Raw genomic sequence first — 22,134 nt, forward strand, 5'->3', positions numbered from 1 at the left:
GAATTGGCCTCCACTGCCTGCTGAGGCAGAGCATTCCACAGATCCACAACCCTCTGTGTGAAAAAGTTTTTCCTCAACTCTGTTCTAAATTGTCTACTCCTTATTCTTAAACTGTGGCCTCTGGTTCTGGAACATGTTTCCTGCCTCTAGAGTGTCCAATCCCTTAATAATCTTATATGTTTCAATCAGATCCCCTCTCATCCTTCTAAATTCCAGTGTATACAAGCCCAGTCGCTCCAATCTTTCAACATATGACATTCCCTCCATCCCTGGAATTAACCGAGTGAACCTACACTGCACTCCCTCCACAGCACAAATGTCCTTCCTCAAATTTGGAGACCAAAACTGCACACAATAATCCAGGTGAGGTCTCACCAGGGCCCTGTAGATAGATAGATAGATAGATAGATATACTTTATTAATCCCGAGGGAAATTTGGTTTCGTTACAACCGCACCAACCAAGAATAGAGCGTAAATATAGCAATACAAAAAATTCCAACAATCAAACAACAAAATGCAAACTATGCCAGATGGAAAATAAGTCCAGGACCAGTCTATTGGCTCAGGGTGTCTGACCCTCCATGGGAGGAGCTGCACATTCGATGGCCATAGGCAGAAACGACCTCCCGTGCCACCAAGTGTTGTATCACAATGGAATGTGGCCGAAGTCTAACAGTAAAAAGTTCAATATCCAGTCTGCAAACACGTTCCTCGATCGTAATATACTCCGGATTGCACCATCCGTTGTTAACCAGATCAGTAAGCACGAAACTCCTTTACGCTTACCGCTCTCGGTGCACTTCCGGTCAGCTGGAACGGTATTACCCACCGAAATCCTCTTCTCCAAAAGTCTCTGTTGTCTCGACCCGGTCCTCTTTCCTCGGCTTTGTGATCCCCCTCTGCATCCTCTGTGTTTTCCTCCAGATTTCAGCAGGGGTGTCCACCGCTCTGTTAGCTAAGCCGGCCGGTCTTTGTTGGTCCGTGGAATACACAATGCGACCTTGCTTCTGTCCCGCGTGTCGGGATGTAACCATTTCCAGCGCTAAAGAAAACCCATATAAAACTCTCTCTATCAGCATGTTAGAGAGGGTGCAGCTTCAACGTGTACCCGTGAGAAAAAAAGACAAAAATAACGTAAAGGACCTCTTTGCTCCTATACTCAATTCCCCTTGTAATGAAGGCCAACATGCCATTAGCTTTCTTCACTGCCTGTTTTAAGTTATTAAGTTTCTTTATAACTCAGGTCCTCCAGGCCCAGTAACGTCCTTGTAAATTTTCTCTGTAGTCTTTCCTGTAGATAGGTGATCAAAACTGCACAAAATACTCCAAATTAGGCCTCACCATTGTCTTTCATAGCCTCAACATAACATCCCATCCTCTGTACTCAATACATTGATTCATGAAGGCCAATGTGCCGAAAGCTTTCTTTACGATTCTCTCTACCTGCGACGCCACTTTCAACAAATTATGTACCAGTATTCCCAGATCATTTTCTTCTCCCACACTCCTCAATGCCCTACCATTCACTGTGTAAGATCTACATTGGTCAGTCCTACCAAAGTGCAAAACAACGCACCTGTCTGTATTAAGTTCCACCTACCGTTTTTCAGCCCATTTTTCCAGCTGATAATAACGATGATCGACAAAATCTTGTCTGAAGTACAGAGTATTAGCTTTCACGGATTGGGTTTTTTTCCCCTGGATTATCAAAGACTGAAGAGTCATCTGACAGAGTTTTATAAAATAACGAGGCACAAACAGGGCAGATGGTCATAGATTTCTTTCCCAGTGCAAAATATCAAATACCAGACAGGATAGCGTCAAATTGAGTAGGAAAAGTTAAGGAGATTTGAGGCAAGTTTTTCTGCACAGTGAGTGGTAGATGAAGTGGTGGAAGCAAATTTGATAACAATGTTTAGATAGGCATGGGATCATGCAGGGAATGAAGGGACAGGCACCAGACATAGGTAGGTGGTAATAATTTTGATTGACATGGTCACTGTGGGCCGAAGGGCCTGTTTCTGAGCTGTACAGTTTTATGTTCACCGTTCTTGGGCCCTGTCCAGTCTCTATATCTGTCAGCATTTCTTACTCTTTCTCTCTGTGTTCCTGTCATTTCCCTTCATTCATGTTGTCTTCTGGCCTTTCAGTACATTTAGTCTCTCCCTGCTGATCTATCTGTCTCAGCTTATGTGTTTGTTCCTAATTGTGTATCTCCCCTCTCTCTCTCTCTCTCTCTCTCTCTCTCTCTCTCTCTCTCTCTTTCTGTCTCTATCCAACCACCCACCCTGAGCCCAGCTACATTCTCCGCTTCACACATTTCTCCACTTGTTGACCGGACATGTTCTGAGCCTCACTCATTTCCTGCCACCATTTGGCACCCTGAGCTCCTGTGCAGGACGAGAGCTGCTGTCGAGATGTGATGGCCTGATTGTCACAGGTTAAGGTGTTAGTGAAGCACTTTGCCCACAGGTGGCAGGAAATGGAAAAGTTCAGAATACTTCTGTTGATCAAGTGAAAAGATTCGTGAGTGGGAGATGAAACAATGTACAACCGGTTAACTAAATCTTGGGTTCAGTCTTCACGCAGAAGGTATAATTAACTTCCAGATATATTGGGGAAACAAGAGTCTAAAGAAAAAGAGAACTGCAGGACAGTGGTACTGGTTAAAAATCCTGTGGAAATGACAGACAATAAATCCCTAGTGGCTGTATCAATTGTCATCCTCGAAGAGTCTCTTCGAGATTGTGGAGAGCCTCATGAATTGAATTGAACTGACTTTGTTTTTTTACATCCTTCACATACACGACGAGTAAAAATCTTTACGTTATGTCTCCGTCTGAATGTGTAATGTGCAAATTATAGTAATTTGTAATAAATAGCATGTAGAGTAAGATGTACAATAGAACAGTAAATATAGCTTAGAAATACAATTGTGTCAGCGTGAATTAATCAGTCTGATGGCCTGGTGGAAGAAGCTGTCCCGGAGCCTGTTGGTTCAGCCCCGTTTTGCATACCTGTCACTGTAAGTGTCCTGAATAGTGGGGAGTTCACATCCACAGATGCGCCAGGCTGTCCGCGCCACTCTCTGTAGAGTCCTGCGATTGAGGGAAGTACAGATTGATAGAAACATAGAAAATAGGTGCAGGAGCAGGGCATTTGGTCCTTCGAGCCTGCACCGCCATTTATTATGATCATGGCTGATCATCCAACTCAGAACCCTGCCCCAGCCTTCCTTCCATACCCCCTGATCCCCGTAGCCACAAGGGCCATATCTAACTCCCTCTTAAATATAGCCAATGAACTGGCCTCAACTGTTTCCTGTGGCAGAGAATTCCACAGATTCACCACTCTGTGTGAAGAAGTTTTTCCTAATCTCGGTCCTAAAAGGCTTCCCCTTTATCCTCAAACTGTGACCCCTCATTCTGGAAGCCAGTCAGGATGCTCTCAATTGTGCCCCTGTAGAAAGTCCTTAGGATCTGGGGGCTCATGCTAACCTTCTTCAACCATCTGAGATGAAAGAGGCACTGTTGTGTTTTTTTTCACTACACATCCGCTTTGTACAGACCAAGTGAGATCCTCAGTGATGTGTATACCGAGGAACTTGAAGCTGTTCACCCTCACAACCCCAGATCCATTGATGTTAATAGGGGTTGTTAGTCTGTCTCCATTCCTAGTCCACAACCAGCTCCTTTGTTTTTGCAACATTGAGGGAGAGGTTACTTCTTGACATCACTGTGTCAGAGTGAGGGCTTCTCTGCAGGCTGCCTCATTATTATTTGAGATAAGGCCAATCAGTGTGGTATCATCTGCAAATTTAATTAGCAGATTGCAGTTGTGGGTGGTGACACAGTTATGGGTATAGAGAGAGTAAAGGTGGGGGGGGTAAGGACAGAGCCCTGGGGGGCTGGGGATCCTGTGGGGAGTGACTCACATCCTTACATCCCAAGCATTTCAGCACTCCACAAGGTACATCTGGAGCGGGATGGAACAGTCTCCACTTACCTGGGTGAGTGCGGCTCCAACAACTCTCCAGAAGTTCAACACCATCAGGCCAAAGCAAGTCCCTTCTCCCCGTCCCACCTCATTTTATCTCTCCCCCAGCCCCAGTGCTTCTGTTGCTGGATTGTGCTGTGATGGCTTCTGCCAGTGGAACACCTCACCCTCTTCGATGCTGTGCCCCTCCCACAGTTACACCACTGTGGCAGCTTCAGGCGTTCCTGTGGCCCTGTCCCTCTTTAACCTCATCACATCAACGTCTGGGATGAAAAATTGTCTTCGCGAGACGTAACCGATGAAGTCTGTACACAGGGACTTGTCAAGGTTGTCCCCTTTGGGGGCTGTCACAGCCTCACAGATGTCTGGTCTTCAAGAAGGTAGAGCGAGTAGTGTCTCTGGTCCATGAATAGGATCTTTCTTGTCGTGGATCCTCAAGATCAGCGTGCAGTGAGTCATCCTTCCCAGTGTCCTGCTCTTCATTCTTGGTGAGTTTCTTTCCCCCCCCCCCCCCCCCACCTGCACTTTCCGGAGCAGATGAGGCTGGGATCACTCCAGTTCTGCTCGATCTCCACTACCTCTCCTCTCTCTGATGCCAGCTGTTCATGCAACTGTTGTGGGAAGAGGAATCTGAGGGACGACCCTCCTCATCCACTGGACCACAGCCCATGCACAGTACCACACCTGCAAGGCCCAAGATGGTACCGCTACCTCCTCGCCATCCCCCACCAGAGGTGGCGGGTGCAGAGAATATGCTAGGTGCATCCTCTGGAGGGTCTACATGAGACACCTCAGCTCCACCGGCCATGAAGTTTCCATCCTGTTGGCCCCCTCTTTCCTGCCAGGGAGTTTAAAAGTCCAGAATATTGTATATAGAAACATAGAAAACCTACAGCACATTACAGGCTCTTCAGCCCACAATGCTGTGCTGAACATGTCCTTACTTTAGAAATTACCTAGGGTTACACATAGCCCTCTATTTTTCTAAGCTCCATGTACCTATCCAAGAGTCTCTATCATTTCTGCCTCCACCACCATCACCGGCAGCCCATTCCACGCACTCACCACTCTCTGCGTAAAAAACTTACCCCTGACATCCCCTCTGTACCTGCTTCCAAGCACCTTAAAACTGTGCCGTCTCCTGCTGGCCATTTCAGCCTTGGGAAAAAGCCTGGGACCTTCCACTTGTACCAGGTTACTCGTTTCACCTCGCCGTGCGCCCGCATAGCGTTCCATCGCAATTTGTGAATCTGTATGCCCCCCCCCCAGGCCTGATGTGATGAGATAAGATTGTTTCAAGAGGTGTTATCCATGGGGCGGGAGTGGGGATGGGGATATGGGTTTCAATTATAATCTCAAGGAGGGGGATGTCTGGAGGAGGAGAAGCTCCCGGATTGATTGTCTATATGCTTCACAGATATGCTTCTCTGTGTCTCGGTGGCCGGTACCACGCTCAGACCAACAACCTGTTTCCTGCGTGGGTGGCATTCGTGTATTAACGCTTCAACAATGGCTGCTGGAGCATGGAACTGGGCGGGTGCCCTGACCATAAGGCTATGGTGGGACATGGGCAAGCCCGCTGTCTGCCTGATTTGTCAGATAAACGATCACGGCAAACAAGGAAGGCGAGGCTGACTTGAGGGTCGAGGCGTGCAGCTGTGATGCAAACTCGGAGCGAGGTCGAGGGATGTTCGAGGAGAGGAGGTTGGAGTGAGGTTGAGATATGGTCGGGATGGAGCTGGGGCATGCGAGATGGAGAAAAGTTGGAGCGGAGGAGCTTTGGAGACTGGCCACCTAAACCAAGAGCGAGGTCTGATCGATCTAAGCACTGGGTCAGTTGGGAAAGGTCAGGTCCGGGCCGGAATGTGGCGGTGGGATCCAGGCACAGAGCGTATCGATGCAACAGGGCCCCTGCCTAAGAATGAGGAATGATCTGATGTTTGGATGATTTAAATGCCAGGCCAGATAGATTGAAGAGGCAGGGGTGTTGGGACTGGAAGTGAGTGTCAGGCCAGTTCTGCTTACAGCTCCGTGACGTTTGCTCCACTCTTCGCTGCACTGAGGCTGAAGCTGTGGCCTGCTCTGGGTGCTCCGGGCTTCGTGCCTGTGGGCTCTGCAATGATTTGCCCGGCTGTGTGATGAACTGAGGCTGAGGCTGCGGCTGCGGCCTGCTCTGGCTTCTCAGGGCCTTGTGCCTGTGAGCTCTGCAATGATTTGCCCTGCTGTGTGATGAACTGAGGCTATGGCTGCGGCCTGCTCCAGCTGATCCAGACTTTGTATGTGTGGACTCACTTTCATTCTAAATACTGTTGCATCTCCTATTGTTTGCACGATTAGTGTTTTTTTTAATCTCTCTGCACATTTGTTGGTCTTTTTTTCTTTATGGGTTCTTTTGGGTTCCTTGTTTTGTGGCTGCCTGTAAGGAGATGAATCTCAAGGTTGTATCATGTCTACACACTTTGATAATAAATGTAGTTTGAACTGTGAGGTGCTTGTGAAAGGAGTCGAATCCGATGGTGTCACAGACACACAATAAAGAAACACGCCCTTACTATCTGTGATAACCTATGAGTACCCGATTACACTTGACTGCAACTGGTCTGTAGTTTTCTATTGCTTGGCAACACAATTGCTTGTCCGGACACTTCTGAAATATTGTGAGCATTTCTGCCTCCTCCATACCCTCAGGTAGAATGTTACAGATTTTTCACCTCCTGGGTGAAAACCTTCTTCTTAAATGTCCTCCTGAACCTCCTATTCCCCACCTTTATATCATGTAGGGCCTTAAACAACTAGGCCTTGAGGAAAAATTTACAAACCTCCATGTCTATTCTGCCTACAATATTGTAGATCTCTATCAGGGTCTTTGGATCTCTCCTACATCCATATGGAAAATTATTAATGTACATTCAAAATTCAAAGTAAATTTATTATCAATTTACATATATGTCACCATATACAAACATGAGATTAATTCTCTTGAGGGCATACTCAGTAAATCCAAGAAACACAATAGAATCAATGAAACATCGCATCCAATGCACACAGATAGGGTCCAGCAACAACCCCTATGGGTCGAAACTGGCCATAGGCTTCCAAACACAAAAGCAACAGTCCACTATCACTCTCTGCCTCCTATTACCAATCTCACTTTGTATTTAATGTACCAACTTGCCTTGGATCCCAGCAGATTAAACTTTTGGACATGCCTTCCACATCCTAGTGAGGTGTAGAGAGCTCGAATGGTCATGTGGGTGTATGAGATCACTGGACCAGATCCTGCACAACGCTGTCGCTCCCCGTCTATGCTGTATTCCTGCATCGTTTATATTAAATCCCTGTCTCTCGTTCTCCTCACTTTCCAACAACTCCCTCTCCCTTAAACCCGAGACACATCCATATACTGGGAAACTTGGGCAACACACCCTCCATGGAGGAGGAACTCAGCAGTTCAGGCAGCAGGCAGCCGAATCGTTGAGTATTATTCTCCTGCAGAGATGCTGTCTGACGTGCTGAGTTCTTCCAGCACTTTGTGTGTGTTGTTGCTCCCTAAATCTTTCCATTTTTCTCCCTCCCTTAAATCCCTGTTCTCCACTGAGTCCCACCTCATAAACATTCCTCACAAATCCTGAAATCAGCCTGAAATCTTCTCTCCTCCGCCCTCTTCCTTCCCTTCCTGATTTCTGGCAGAAGGTTGACAGAGTCTCTTGGACCTCCATTTTTCCCCAGTGATAATTCCGTACCCTCGGTGTGAACCAGTGTTTGACAGTTGATCGCTCAAGATGGGAGAGTGGTGAGCATTTGGAAACTGTGCACAGGCTCACATCATTCATTTGATTATTGACTACTGTTTGAATAGGATTAATCAAGGTGATAATCTACAAGGGCACATTCTGACAAAGTCTCTTCCACCAGGCAAAACTGGGGAGTATTATTGAACTAACATTCAACACTTACAAAGCACAGCAGCAAAGAGCAGCCATGCTGTTGTCCCATAGACCTCACCCCTCACCACGACAGTGGGACACAGAGGAAACCTGCATCTCCAAGCCTCCGTCCCACATGCAGATCTCCCTGTGAGTCCGTACCCTCCTTGTGCCAGTGCCGAGGGAGAGACGATCCATCCTAGGCTACAGGATACTGTCCAGGGGTTCTGTCCTCAGCCCATCCATGGGGGGTCTGGCATGGTGCATCACTGCAGCATACTCAGTGGGATTAGTCTCGGCAACGACCTCCGGACCAGCAAACTACAAAAGAAACAGAACCTGTCAGCTCTGGGCGATTTAAGGGAAACAGAGACAGGACACACTGTGTCAGGAATTTTTGGAGACTGGGAAACACAGACAGGGAAATAGAGTCCAGGACCCAGTCAGGGAGATAGAGACCAGAACACAGAGACAGGACCTGGAGACAGCACACAGAAACAAGAAGATACAGACCAGGACCCTGGGACAGAGATTTGCAGAGCATGAACAAGAGACAGAGTGTTACAGACCAGGACCCAGAGACAGGGAGATACAGATGAGGACACAGAGGCATGGAGATTTAGACAAAGACACAGAAGCAAGGAGATACAGACCAGGACCGGGAGACAAGACACAGAGACAGGGAGATATAGACCAGGATCTAGTGACAGGACATGGAGACTGGATACAGAGACAAGGACTCTGGAGAGGGGAGACATTGAGACTGGGCACATCGACACGTGACACATGGACACAAAAGACCTGGACATGCAAAGCGACACACAATGATGGAAACTCAGATCACCCAGTCAGCACCAATCAACTAACAAACAATCATACTGACCCAGCATCAACACGGTCTCACTCTCAGTGCATTCTGAATGAACTCACTAACTGCCCATCGACACAAATATTAACACCACGACTGATCTTCAGAAATGCACACATTACTGGGCATAACCTCACGTACAGCGACAGGGTACCCCAGTGACTGGGAGTGTGGGGACAGGGTACCCCAGTGACTGGGAGTGTGGGGACAGGGTAACCCAGTGACTGGGAGTGTGGGGACAGGGTACCCCAGTGACTGGGAGAATGAGGGATTGCATACGCTGGTGACAGGATGTATGAGACAGGGATCCACAGTGACTGGGTGTGTGGGTACTGTACCCCAGTGACAGGGTGTGTGGAGGACAGTGTACCCCAGTGACTGTGTGTGTGTGTGGGTGCAGTGTATCCCAATGATTGGGTGTGGGGGACAGTGTACCCCAGTGACTGGGAGTGTGTGGGACAGTGAACCTCAGTAACCGGATTTGTGGGGGACAGTGCACTCAGTGACTGTGGGGTGTGTACAATTGCTGTTAGATCTGCCTGACCAGGCCTGGAGATCACTGAGGCAGAGTTTCAATTGACTCCTCAGTGGTACGTGGGATCTTGCTGTGCCCCCGTGTGTGCGCTGCTGAGTTCCGCAGTGGTGGTTGGAACGATCTCTGGTGATGGGGACCTGTGGTTGATCCTGGGATTGTGCAGATTACATGTAGGCCTTATGTTCAGTCTGCCCCAAGGAGGGAGAGTGACCCGGAGTGGCCTCTTTCCAGGGGTAACGTGTCTGTCATTACCCTGTCATTCCCCTTGGGGGGCTGCCAGACGCTGTGATTCTTCTTCACCCACTGAAGATCTGTGTAAATGATGCCCGTCTCCGCTTGGTCTGTGGGACAGAAAGGAGAGGTGACAGGATCTGTACTGAAACCATTCCCCACTTTATCTGAGCCCTCTCTCCCACCCCTGTTGTCACCCCCCTGCCCATCCCCTCTCTCTCCCTCCCCCAAATACCAGACTCAACAACAGGGTGTCAGATCCACTCGCCTTCAGTCCCTGAAGTTACTTCCCTTCCCTCAGGTCTTCTCCTCCGTGTGACCATGAGAATCACAGTGAGAGCAAAGATCAGGACGATTCCCACCACTGACAGTACAATCTTCAGGATCACTGCATCTGGCACTGCTGTAACAGAGAGTAGAAGAGGTTTCCTGATGAATCCAGTCCTCATGCTCCCAGTGACACAGGATCGATGAATTCACTCCATCCCTCCTCAGTCGGAGAAAACTCCCTGTCACCTCAACACGGTCCCTCAGTACCCTACAATCACCATCACATAGCTCCCCTCCAAACCCCACCTCTCCACCCCGCTCCTCTCCCTTCCAACATCCCTCAGTCCCTCCACCCCATTCCCTCCAATATCCCTCAGTCCCCTGAGTCCTCATTCTGTCCGATCACCATCACCTCACTGTCCTCCACCCCACCCCTCCCTTCCAATACCCTTCAATCCCTCCATCCCCATTCCCTCCAATCACCATCAAATCACTCACTTCCAAACCCATCACTTCCCCTCTGATACCTCTCAGTCCCCTCATCCCCCATTCCCTCTAATCAACATTACATCACTGACCCGCACCCCTCCCCTCCAATACTCCTCAGTCCCCTCATCCCCTATTTCCTCCAGTAACGATCACAACACTCCGCTCCAACCCCTCCTACTCCATGGTGCTCCCAGTGGGACACAAAAGAAGAATACTGTTGACAGACACATTTGGAAATGTTTGTGGCAGGAATTAAGAAAATGGAGGAGGAATCAAAACTGTAATTGCCCATCTTCTCAAACATAGAAACATAGAAAACCTACAGCACAATACAGACCCTTCGGCCCACAAAGTTGTGCCGAACATGCCCTTACCTTAGAACTACCAAGACTTACCCATAGCCCTCTATTTTTCTGAGCTCCATGTACCTATCCAGGAGTCTCTTAAATGACCCTGTCATATCCGCCTCCAGCACCATCACCGGCAGCCCATTCCACACACTCACCACTCTCTGCGTAAAAAAACTTACCCCTGACATCTCCTCTGTACCTACTTCCAAGCACCTTAAAACCGTGCCCTCTTGTGTTAGCCATCTCAGCCCTGGAGGAAAGCCTCTGACTATCCACACGATCAATGCCTGTCATCATCTTATACACCTCTATCAGGTCACCTCTCATCCTCCGTCACTCCAAGGAGAAAAGGCCGAGTTCACTCAACCTATTCTCTTAAGACATGCTCCCCAATCCAGGCAACATCCTTGTAAATCTCCTCTGCACCCTTTCTATAGTTTCCACATCCTTCCTGTAGTGAGGTGACCAGAACTGAGCACAGTACTCCAAGTGGGGTCTGACCAGGGTCCTCTATAGCTGCAACACTTCCTCTCAGCTCTTGAACTCAATCCCATGGTTGAAGAAGGCTAATGTACCATATGCCTTCTCAACAACTCCAGTCTGTATGTATTCTGTCTGACAGGATACTGTAGAGGACCGTTAACTTTGTAGGTAACCTTCGTTTTTGGATTTTATACTCAGGCCTCCGATCTTATTTGTCAGCACAGCCTGGGTGAGGAACTGCAGTACATTTTGCAGAAGGTCCACACTGAATCAACTGTGCACTGTTGCTGGAGGGAGGGAGTGATTCGATTGGAGGGAAGGATTATTTAGGATGGTTGAGATACCGAGTGGTCAGGGAGGTGAAGGCTGAGCTCGAGGAGAGGGGTTACTGAGGGCCAATGTGAGGGAGCTGGATTAAAATCAGTGGAGATACACTTAGTTAGATCCCACTTGGAGTACTGGGCTCAGTTCTGGTCGCCTCACTCACTACAGGAAGGATGTGGAAACCATAGAAAGGGTGCAGAGGAGATTTACGAGGATGTTGCCTGGATTGGGGAGCATGCCTTATGAGAATAGGTTGAGTGAACTTGGCCTTTTTTCCTTGGAGTGACGGAGGATGAGAGGTGACCTGATAGAGGTGTATAAGATGATGAGGGGCATTGATCGTGTGGATAGTCAGAGGCTTTTTTGAAGGACTGAAATGGCTGCCACAAAGGGACATCGTTTAAGGTGCTTGGAAGTAGGTACAAGGGGGTGTTAGAGGTAAGTGTTCAGACAGAAAGTGGTGGGTGCATGGAACTGCCAGCAATGGTGGTAGAGGTGAATACAGTAGGGTCTCTTAAGAGATTGTTCGATAGGTGCATGGAGCTTAGAAAAATCGAGGGCTATGCTGTAGGGAATTTCGAGGCAGTTTCTAGAGTAGGTACATGGTCAGCACAACATTGTGAGTCAAAAGGTCTGTAATCTGCTGTAAATTTTTTATGTTTTTATGAAGCTGTTCTATGCTGTCCCGTTTTACACTCCTGGGACAGGAGATCTAACTAAATTGCAACATCTTCGTCGGACACTCACGACATGTGTCCAGATTACAGACGTCCCCCAGCCAGACCTGTGCGGTGTCCTCACTGATGGGGTTTCTGGCCTCACACCTGTACACAACATCCTCCATCTCTGCTGTGCAATCAACCCGTATCGTCTTTCCGTCTTTCCAGATGTGATGGCTGCTGTTGTCTCCTGTAACTTCTCTCCACCAACTAAAGTTGGTGGGGTTGCCAGAGGTCACGGAGCAGGTCAGGGCGACGATACAGATTCCAGTGATGTTCTGAACAGTGATGTTTACTCCTGGCACGGGCTCTGAGGGTGTGAGAGAGAGATGAAAGATGAGTAAAGGAGATTCTTGAAAACAGCTCAATCCCCAACTCCCTGGTTCCATCCCCAACAGTCCAGAGTAAACTTCAAGCCAATCCCACCTCATTTTTACCCAACGATCCCTCACCCTTTTGTTCAGTCACTTGTTGCTGGAGGAAGTTCCCACGTGCTGAGCCCCCTTTCCCAAACACAACCCACAAACGCAATCGACAAACTCTCCATCATGTCCTGTTTATAGCACTCTATTCCAGGAATTCTCTCTATTCCCATGTCTTTTGTTCCTCCTGTGTGTGGTCCCGGCATCCCTTCGAAACCTGAGTGAGCTCAAGCCCTGACCTGCCCTAATCTGGTCCAACACAAGACACAGCCCACTCTATTCTGTCAGTCTCTCAATCTCCACTTTGCCTGCCCAGATTACGATGATGTCTTGAGATCCTGAAACCTGTGCCATTTCTTACGTCTCTGTTCTCACACCCTCTCCCACCGAAAGCAAGGAGAAGATTCCTCTGACCCTTTCCTTCTACCCCACTGGTCTCCACCTTCAGTGCATCAACATCTATGCTTCCTGGCCCTTTCAATGGGACTCCATTGAATCATAGAGCATTCCAGTGCAAAAACCGGCTCTTCAGTCCATCTAGTCCATACCTAGTCCCATTGATACACATCTGGATATTGCCTTCCACATCCCTTTCAGTTCTTATCCAAATTTCTGTTGGACATTGAAATCGAACCTGGTTCCAACCCTTCCACCTGCACCTTGTTCCACCCTCTGAGTGAAGAAGTTTCCCCCACCTTCACCTATAACTCAGGTCCTCGAGTCCTGATACTCTGCACTCTTTCAATCTAATTGATACCTTTCCTGTACGTAGGTGACCAGAATTGCACAAATACTGCAAATTAGGCCTCTCCAAGGTCTTATACAATTTCCACATAATATCCCAACTCCTGTACTCAATAATTTGATTTATGAAGGCCAATGTGCCAAAAGCTTTTTTTAATGACCCTATCGACCTGAGACACCACTTTCAAGAATTTATGGTTCTGTATTCCCAGATCTCTCTATTCTACCGCACTCTTCAGTGCCCGACTGCTCATCATGTACGTTCCACGCTGGTTTACTTCCCAAAGGTCAAGGCTTCGTACTCGTCTGCATGAAATTCAACCTGACAATCTTTGGCTCATTATTCCTGCTAGTTCCAATCCTGCTACAGGCTTTCATTGTCTTCTTCACTGTCCAATATACCCACAACTACTGTCATCCGCAAATTTGATGATCCACTTACATTCCACTCCCTTCCCTCTTTCTTACATATTTTGACCAGTTTCTTCCTGAGTAACACCTCTGTCTGCCCTTCTGCCAAACCCACAACTCCCACCACTCCACGTCCCACTCCACTTTCTGGACATCCAGAGGAGGGGGGCTTCATATGAACTTTCACAGTTTCCCTTCCCTCCATGCAGGGAACCAAAAGCTGAAACAGAGATTGAGGTGCACTCCCAATGCAGTGAATTGCACTCAGTGTCCACACGGTGGCCTCCTCTCCACTGAGAAACCAGGCACAGTGTCACTGACCACCTTGAGGGACATCTCAGTTCAGGCACAATTGTAACTCAGAAGTTCTAGTTGCTGTCACTTTGATTCTCCATCCTGCTCCCACTCTGACACACTTATTCTGACTTCTGACACTATTCCAGTGAGACCAATGTATAGACAAGGGCCCATCTCCAGCTGGATCTGATGCAGAACTTGCAGATCTCCCTCCTTTATAGAGATGATATTCAGAACAGGTTCATTGTCTGAAAGGTTTTGTTGACTACTGTCTGATTCAGAGAGTCATAGACTCCCAGAATACTACAGAACAGGAACAGGCCCTTCAACCCATCTAGTCCATGCCGATTTCTTAATCTGCCTTGTCACCTCAACCTGCACCCAAAACGTAGCCCCCCACAACCATTCCATTCATGTACCTATCCAAATTTCTTTTAAATTTTGAAATCAAACTCACATACATCACTTCTGCTGGCAGATCATACAACATGCTCAGCACACGTGGTAAAAGTTCCCCGTCATGTCCTCTTAAACATTTTGCCTTTCGCCCTAAGCCCATGACCTCTAATTCTACTCTGACCCAATCTCAGTGGAAAAATCCTGCTTGCATTTATACGATCTGTATCCCTCATAATGTTGTAAACCTCAGTCCCTTTCTTCCCCTACTCGATCCCAGAGGAGGTCTTTGTCTCCAACCCATATTCATGATTTTCTATCTTCTGTTTTCTATTTCCCATGTTCTGATGTTCTCCTCCTTCAACTGGTGAACATTAACACTGGGATGGAGGACGTTGTAACGTGAAGTCAATGGAGAGACACCAAAGCTGGTGGATATAGAAATGTGTGATTCACCAAAAACAGGCATCATATTGAGACAATCTTGGAGGAAGCAGACTCCCGATTCAATATTACACAATAATTTGACATGCTAAAGATCAGTGGTAAATGCAGGATAATTGTACCGTTACAATGTACCAACAATGCTTCCTTGGCCCTACATAGATTTTTCACCTACCTTGTCGTTCACACCCACACTCCAGACACACAAAATGAATGTTAATCAGAATTGTCTGGTCTGCAATCAACTCCAGTCCACAGCTACAGGAAAACTATTGTTCAGAGCTGCATTTTAAATTCAATCTACAATCCACCTTCATGTCTGAAGATGGGTTGTGGTGAGATTAATGTTTGTGTATTCCCCAACTACACAATACGTCCTAACAGAGGAGAGAAGGTTTCTCAGCCAAACATTGCTGAGTGAGATTATTGTGAATGTGATATTACTGTTGGAGTGAGTCAGGAACCATATTGCTGTGTGTGAGTGTGCTGTTGTGTCCATGTACTGTGTCACTCACTGGGACACTATATTCAGTGTAATGAACACACAGGGTCTCACTCAGCACAGCACAGCATGAAGGCTGAGGAATAAACACCTTGCTGAGCTCAGACCTCAGTCTGGGAAATTAACAAGCAGTGTCCCGGGAAACAGACTGGATAACTGGGATCCCTGAGCATGACAAACCGGGCCTTTGACTGGAGATACAGTGTGTAACTGTGACCCTCAGATACAGACTGTTCAGGCCATTCACACCAGGTCCATTCTCCCTGTGTGCTGAGCTCCCTCTGTCTCAGATACATGAGATACCCCAATGTTGGTTCGATCCCTTCCGGCTCCTGTCTCAGTCTCGGTGGATATGACGGGTGTATCCTCCAAACTCACACTGACTCACCCTCACTACACTGGGACCGTGAGCCCAGATCTGGACACGGGTAGTCAGTGGGGTTCAGTAAACAGGGAAACACACAGGATCTGCCCTCACCCATCCATTAGGGGTGTTTCAGGGACCGGTCTCACTCACCGTACACCTCCAGTCGCACTGTTGTTTTATATTCATTTCCTGAACTTGCTGCTGTGCAAATCACCTCATAATCACCGGAGTCCTCTCTCCGTAGATCATGGATTTCCAGACTGACGTTCCCAGGATGAAAGGTTATCCTGTTCTTGTACTGCTCATTACTGAAGTAGCTGATGTTCTCTTTCGAGTACTTCACAATCTTGATTCTGGGCGATACCCGAATCCAATGAACCTCAAAGTCTGGACTGACTGGGATCCCAAAAAGTAAGGAGACTGACTGTCCCTGAGCTCCGGTCACAGTGGTGGGAGGAGTCCCAGTCCCAGCTGAGGAGACAAGACAAGACAGTCCGTAGGTAAGGTCAGTGATAGGAAGAGGAATCAGACCTGGGAAAATCAAAGACACGGGAGGAAGCCAAGCAGCCCATCATGTTGTTCCCAGCCCTGTGAGACAGACAGCACAAAGTTAGTGTTGTTTCATGCCGAGACCCTTCATCAGGACTCCAGACTCTCTGCACCCGGCCCTCAGAAATGAAATTGCAGCCTGCAGACGGATATCAATGGTCAGGTGGGGGGGGGGGGCAGGGATGAGATACTGGGATACCCTCACTGTGTGTGTGCAGGGGTCAGGAGGTTGACTGATCAGACGAAAGGTGACCACCACTCAGCCAGAATTGTCACTGGATCTGGGTCCCCCAAGCTCTCCTAAAGAGCTGGTTCAGCACAACTTGAGCCGTCTCTGGGAAATATCCCACAGGATGAACCTCCCGACCCCAGGGGGTTCCTTGCACCGGTTGCTCCTGTACACTCTGCACTGTCCGACTCTCACCTGTTGCCTGGACCTCCAGTGTCAGGTGGTGAGGGTGGAGTCCCAGTTAGAGTCTGTCTGTGAGGACTCTGCCACTCCTCATCAGACCTTGGAGCAAAGAGGGTGAACAGTCCAATGCTACAGTTTCTGTTGTGCGAGAGGGTCAGAATTCCCTGTTTAGATGGATAGAGGTGTCTAGTGAGCTGCTGTCAGCAGCCTGTGCCCCACCAGGGGTGATTGGCTTAAGAAGGGTGTAAGAGAATCTAGCTGGATGTGGTAGTGGAGATGGTGTCTAGCCTGACCTACCGGACCAGGCTTCCTGTTGAATAGTTCACGTCTATACATTGTCGTCAATCTCCTTTTGTCCATGTTCTCCCTGTTCCAACTGCTCCCAGTCACCCATTGACCAGATAATCTTGTAGCCAGCTTATCCCCATGGCACCCTGTCAGAGAAACCCCTACACCCGCTTTCCCTATAGTTTTTACTTCTCCACAGTTCTAATGAAGAGTCTTTGACCTGAAATGTTGGCTCTTTTCTCATTCCACAAATGTGTCCTGAACTGCTGACTGCTTCCACCTCCTGTATCATATGATGGAGACGGAGAGATTTTAAAAAATGGATCAGAGTGTCTTTGGGGCAGCTTCTCTGGTTCTCACCCATTTCCCAGCCACATGCGGCTGTACAGTGAAGAAAGTGCTAAATACTCCTGCTCGTGGGACCACACAGATCTTTAGTACTCGGCCAGGTACGCTGTCTGGACCAGACACGTTAATGTAGGATGAGTGTAAACAGGTGGTTGATGGTTAGCATTGACCTGGTGGGTTGAAGGTACGAGTTCCCTGCAGTATCTCTCTCTGTCTCACTGTGGATGGCTTCTCCACACTGAGATGCTGGTCACTGAATGCACTGCAGGGCTGTGCCTGGATCACACTCAATAGTCACTTTATTCAATACAACCCGACACCTACCCGTTAACAAATACCAAATCAGCCATCATGTGGCAGCAACTCAATGCTGATCTGCTGGGATTTTCACACACATCAAACTCTAGATACGACAGATAATGGTGATTGAAACTAAAAAAATCCATTGAGCTGCATTTCTTTGTGCAGACGTGCCTTGTTTATAAGAGAGGCTGGAGGGGAATAGCCAGAGTGGTCCAAGCTGACAGGAAGGTGACAGAAACTCAAATAACCACAGGTTACAACAGTGCTGTGGAGAAGAACATCTCTGATGCACAACACCTTGAACCTTGAAGTGGATGGGCGACAGCAGCAGAAGACCATGAACATACCCTGAGTGGCCACTTTATTAGGTACAGGACGTTATCAATAAATGGCTGCAGAATGTAAAATCTCCCCAGACACTGAGCAACCGGGGTTACATTCGCAAACATGACCACAAACATCTTAATCTTTGTATTATTACCCAACCCACAAACACATCCTAACGCGGTTAATGGGATCAGGGAGGAGTGACTCAGAGTCTTTTGTCATGGTGTCAGAACAGCATAGACCTCAACATAATCAAGACAGAAGATCTAGTTGTTGACCCAAGGAAGTGCGTGTGTGTAGACAACCCTGTCCTGTTCAAAACAGCTACTGTAGAGATGGTTGACAGATTCGAAGCAGACATCCTTATCAACAGCATAGTCTCCTCGTCTCTCCAACTCTCAGTGACCAAGAAAGCACGTCAACCCAAATTGAATAAAAGTGATCAATACAAAGAGAGTTTAACAATCCCTGTGATCCCAAATGAGACACTGCAACACAAATTGAAGACCCACTTTGTTCAAAGACAAACAATTAGACACGAAATGTTCACAGTCGAAGGAACACTACATTCCCATGAGGTGACACTGAGAAAATACAATCCACATACAAACTGATAAAATCCCTTTCTTCTTTAAAAACAACCCATAGCTCTGACACATACACCTTACTCAAGTTTCCCATTGTGTGGTACGTGTTCTTTCTCTCTCTCGCACACACACACACACACACACACACTCACACACAGACACAGATGCACTTGTACACACATGCAACCACTCACTCTCTCTGCTCTGTTGTTCCATTGCTGAGCTCGTGTCAACATGACAAGCAGGAGCAGGGAGCAGACGTGCGACCATTGAACCACACAACATATTCAACTGATCCTGACTAAAACATTTTCTTGCCATTTTCCTTGATCTCCTTAATATCTAGAAATATACCACTGAAAGAAGAATTTCTAGATCACAGGGGAATCCCAGTGATTTACCACAGTATGCCGGCTGGCTTCGTAATGGCCTGATATGGGAACAACATGTATTTGAGCAGAAAATCCTACAAAATGTAGCAAATGCGTTCCAGTACATCATGGATAAAACCTTCCCAGCCACTGAAAGAATCTACATGAAACGTTGCCATAATCAAAGATCCTCACCACCCAGGCCATGCTCTTTTCTCACTGCTGTCATCAGATAGAAGGTACAAGAGCCTCAGGACTTACACCACCAGGTTCAAGAACAGGTTATTTATTGATATTTATTTATATTTGCATTTGCGCTGTTTGTTGTTCATTGATCCTGTTTACAGTTACTGTTCTATAGATTTGCTAAGTATGCCCACAGAGAAAGAATCTCGGGGTTGTATGTACTGACATATCTCTACTCTGATAAAACTTATTTTGAACTTTTTGAATAGAGACCCAGTCTATTACCCACACTAGTGACATGACAGACCCACCACATCAGAAACCAGTCTGGTGAATCTTTGTGATAATTCCCCTTCAGCTTCCATTTCTCACCCATTATCACAGATTCCAACATTGTCCCCGCTCCCAGTGTCAGCTGGGGAGATGTGTGGTTCCCAGTTTTCTCTCTCTCCCTCCTTTTTGAAACAGTCTGTAGGAACCATTCCTGAAACTGTAGAGTTTGCCAGATAATAATCAGAAAGTTGAGTAACTCTACTGACACCTTGCCACAGACTCCGGGATGGAGATCATCAGGCCTGTGTCAATTATCCATTTTCATGATGTTATTTCATCATTGACGCTGATTGATTTTATTTCTACACTAGCATTCAACACTTGTCTATCCTGTATTTCTGGCAGGTTTTTGTGTGTTCCACAAAGACACACAAAAAGCCATGGTTATTTCCTCTACTGTTCCTTCATTCCCCATTACAAAGACCCACGTCTGTCTGTAAGGGAACTACAGTTGTACCTGCTGCTGTGTTTGTTTCATGTCCTGATTCTGGCTCTCACAGTCTGTTCTTAATATCCTTCAACTTATCATTTTCGCTTTCTTCAACGATATATCTGTTACCCTTTGCTGTGTTCGTAATCAATCTCAATCCTCAGGCTTATGACTCATTCTACAGGTTAACAACCATTTCTGGCAATGATATCAGGATTTTCTTTATCATTCTTTCTCACTGCTTGTATGTCCAATTTTGTGATTTGGGCTATTGACAGATCGACAGTCTGTCTGCCGACAGAGAGTGAAAACCAGCGCTTGGGTGCCAAAAAGGGAGATGACTTTTAACAATTTCCACTCTCTTTCTCCATTCCAGTGCCCCTCCACCACTTCCTGCCCCCACCATCCATCATTCCTACAGCGATTCCCCATCAGGATCATTTCCCATGAAACATCTCCAGACCAGATCCCAGTTCCTGGGTTCTGAGGGATCCTGGGTCACATGTACTCAATTCCACATCTCTGCCAATCCTTCCCAATCCTGTGAACAACTGATACCTGTTTCTCAAGCTCTGTTTCCAGAATTAGAAGCAGGATGGTTCCATGGCTACAGAAAAATCCAATCATCTGTCCCAATACCCACCAGTAACCAAACTTTTCTTGCTCTCCATGTCAAACTGGTGTTTTATGAGAGTGTGACAGGAGAGGCAGCTTCACTGCGTCCAATCTACACTCTCCTTGCCCTGGTAGTGTGGGACCCAGAAATTCCCAAGTCCCGAAAGTAACAGAGAACCGGAGAGAAGGATGTTAAAGACAAAGACTTGCTCTGAATCAAACTTACAGAGTGAGGCGCAGAGAGTTAGCCAGCAGGAGATCAGCAGATGCCTGGTGTTCATTGTTCTCACAGAACAGTATAGACGTTGGTAGCTGCACAAAGCTTCCTCTCCTAGTCGGTACGTTGTGAAGAGCAGTCGACAAGAAAGTAGGTGTTGTGCAGAAGGTGAAATACAGAGGTGTGATCACAAGCAGAAAGCCACAGCGCTCGACGTCACGAGCGGACTGACTGATGTCAGTATTTCACCCCACACCAAATAAGAACAATAAAATCAGGAGGATTTTTGGTCCCTTGTTCCTGCTCCACAATCAATGAGACTATGACTGATCTTTTATCTCATCACTATAGTCCTGACCAAAAGAACAGAAAAGCCAACATAAAGTGGTGGATATGGCCCAGTCCATCACAAGAAAAACCCTCCCCACCACTGAGCAGATCTACAAGGAGCACTGCGACAAGAAAGCAACGTGCATCATCAAGGACACCGACCATTCAGTCCATAATCTCCTTTCATTGCTGCTGTCAGAAAGGAGGTACGGACCTCAGGTTCCACACCACCAGGTTCAGGAACAGTTACACATCAGACTCCTGAACCAGCGTGGATAACTTCACACACCGCCACTCTGAATTGATTCCACAACCTATGGACTCACTTTCAAGGATTTCATGTTGTAGAGCATATGAGGAGCATTTGATGGCTCTGGGTCTGTACTCACTGAAATTTAGAAGAATGAGTGTAAATTTCAATGAAACCTATCCAATGTTGAAAGACCTCGACAGAGGAGGACATAAGAGAACGCTTCTTATGGTGTAGGGGTGTAGGACCAGAGGACACAGCCTCCGAATCTGTCAGTCAGTCAGCGGGTGCCATTCGAATCTGGGGTTGGCAGCTATGCACCTCCATCTTCTTCCATCTTGCGAAAGCACCGAGTACAGCCTCTCCTCCAGTTTGTTCTCGCTGGCCGCCTTGGCACTGCCCGCCGCCGCCCCTGCCGAACTCGTGCCCGAGGCTGTGTCGGCCTCCAGCCACGGCTGCTTCTTTGAGCTCGGCCCTTCTTCAGGCGGTGGCCTTGGGCAGGTCCAGGCACACGGTGCAGCGCCCAAGCTCATCATGTCTCTTCTAACTAGGTGCGTAGCAAACGATTCGTAGATACGTGGTGAGGCTTTAATCTCTTCCACGGAAGATGGCCGTTGGCTCACAAGGAGCTCATCCGCCCTTTGTCAGGTCTTGTCTTTTTTCAGTCCTGCCGGGTGTCCTCACACCCTCCTCACCAGACGAAGTCTGGTGGGGGAGCCGGCCAAGTCCTCTACCCTGTTATAGTGACAAACAGGTCCCCAGCAGAGCTATACCTCGTTGTTATACAGTGATAGACCCGTGTCATGAGTACAA

At 47.6% G+C, this 22,134-nt stretch overlaps 1 protein-coding gene across 2 annotated transcripts; it reads right to left on the reverse strand.

The window, feature by feature from the left end:
- Positions 1-6,905: 6,905 nt before the first annotated feature.
- On the reverse strand, positions 6,906-20,908 carry LOC140210136 (CD48 antigen-like). 2 transcript variants are annotated; one of them, XM_072279014.1, is made up of 6 exons: positions 20,751-20,908; positions 15,926-16,246; positions 12,221-12,502; positions 9,826-9,957; positions 9,579-9,667; positions 6,906-8,244 (listed from the first exon to the last, which is right to left on the reverse strand). In XM_072279014.1, exons 1-6 carry the CDS (start codon positions 20,803-20,805, stop codon positions 8,128-8,130), a joined length of 996 nt encoding a protein of 331 aa, XP_072135115.1. In that variant the 5' UTR covers positions 20,806-20,908; the 3' UTR covers positions 6,906-8,127. The 2 variants fall into 2 exon arrangements, with proteins under 2 accessions (XP_072135115.1, XP_072135114.1); XM_072279013.1 differs by having other exon boundaries at positions 9,826-9,960.
- Positions 20,909-22,134: the final 1,226 nt, after the last annotated feature.

Source organism: Mobula birostris, chromosome 14 (assembly GCF_030028105.1).
Source record: "Mobula birostris isolate sMobBir1 chromosome 14, sMobBir1.hap1, whole genome shotgun sequence".
Taxonomy (NCBI): domain Eukaryota; kingdom Metazoa; phylum Chordata; class Chondrichthyes; order Myliobatiformes; family Myliobatidae; genus Mobula; species Mobula birostris.

What these genes read in the sequence shown, in the direction of transcription:
- LOC140210136 (XM_072279013.1), bottom strand. Translation starts at nt 20,805, where the DNA reads ATGAACACCAGGCATCTGCTGATCTCCTGCTGGCTAACTCTCTGCGCC. An exon ending in AACTCTCTGCGCCTCACTCT is followed by an intron (nt 16,247 to 20,750) that starts GTAAGTTTGATT and finishes TTGTCTCCTCAG; the next exon opens with CTGGGACTGGGACTCCTCCC. An exon ending in AGTAACTTCAGGGACTGAAG is followed by an intron (nt 9,668 to 9,825) that starts GCGAGTGGATCT and finishes TCTGTCCCACAG; the next exon opens with ACCAAGCGGAGACGGGCATC.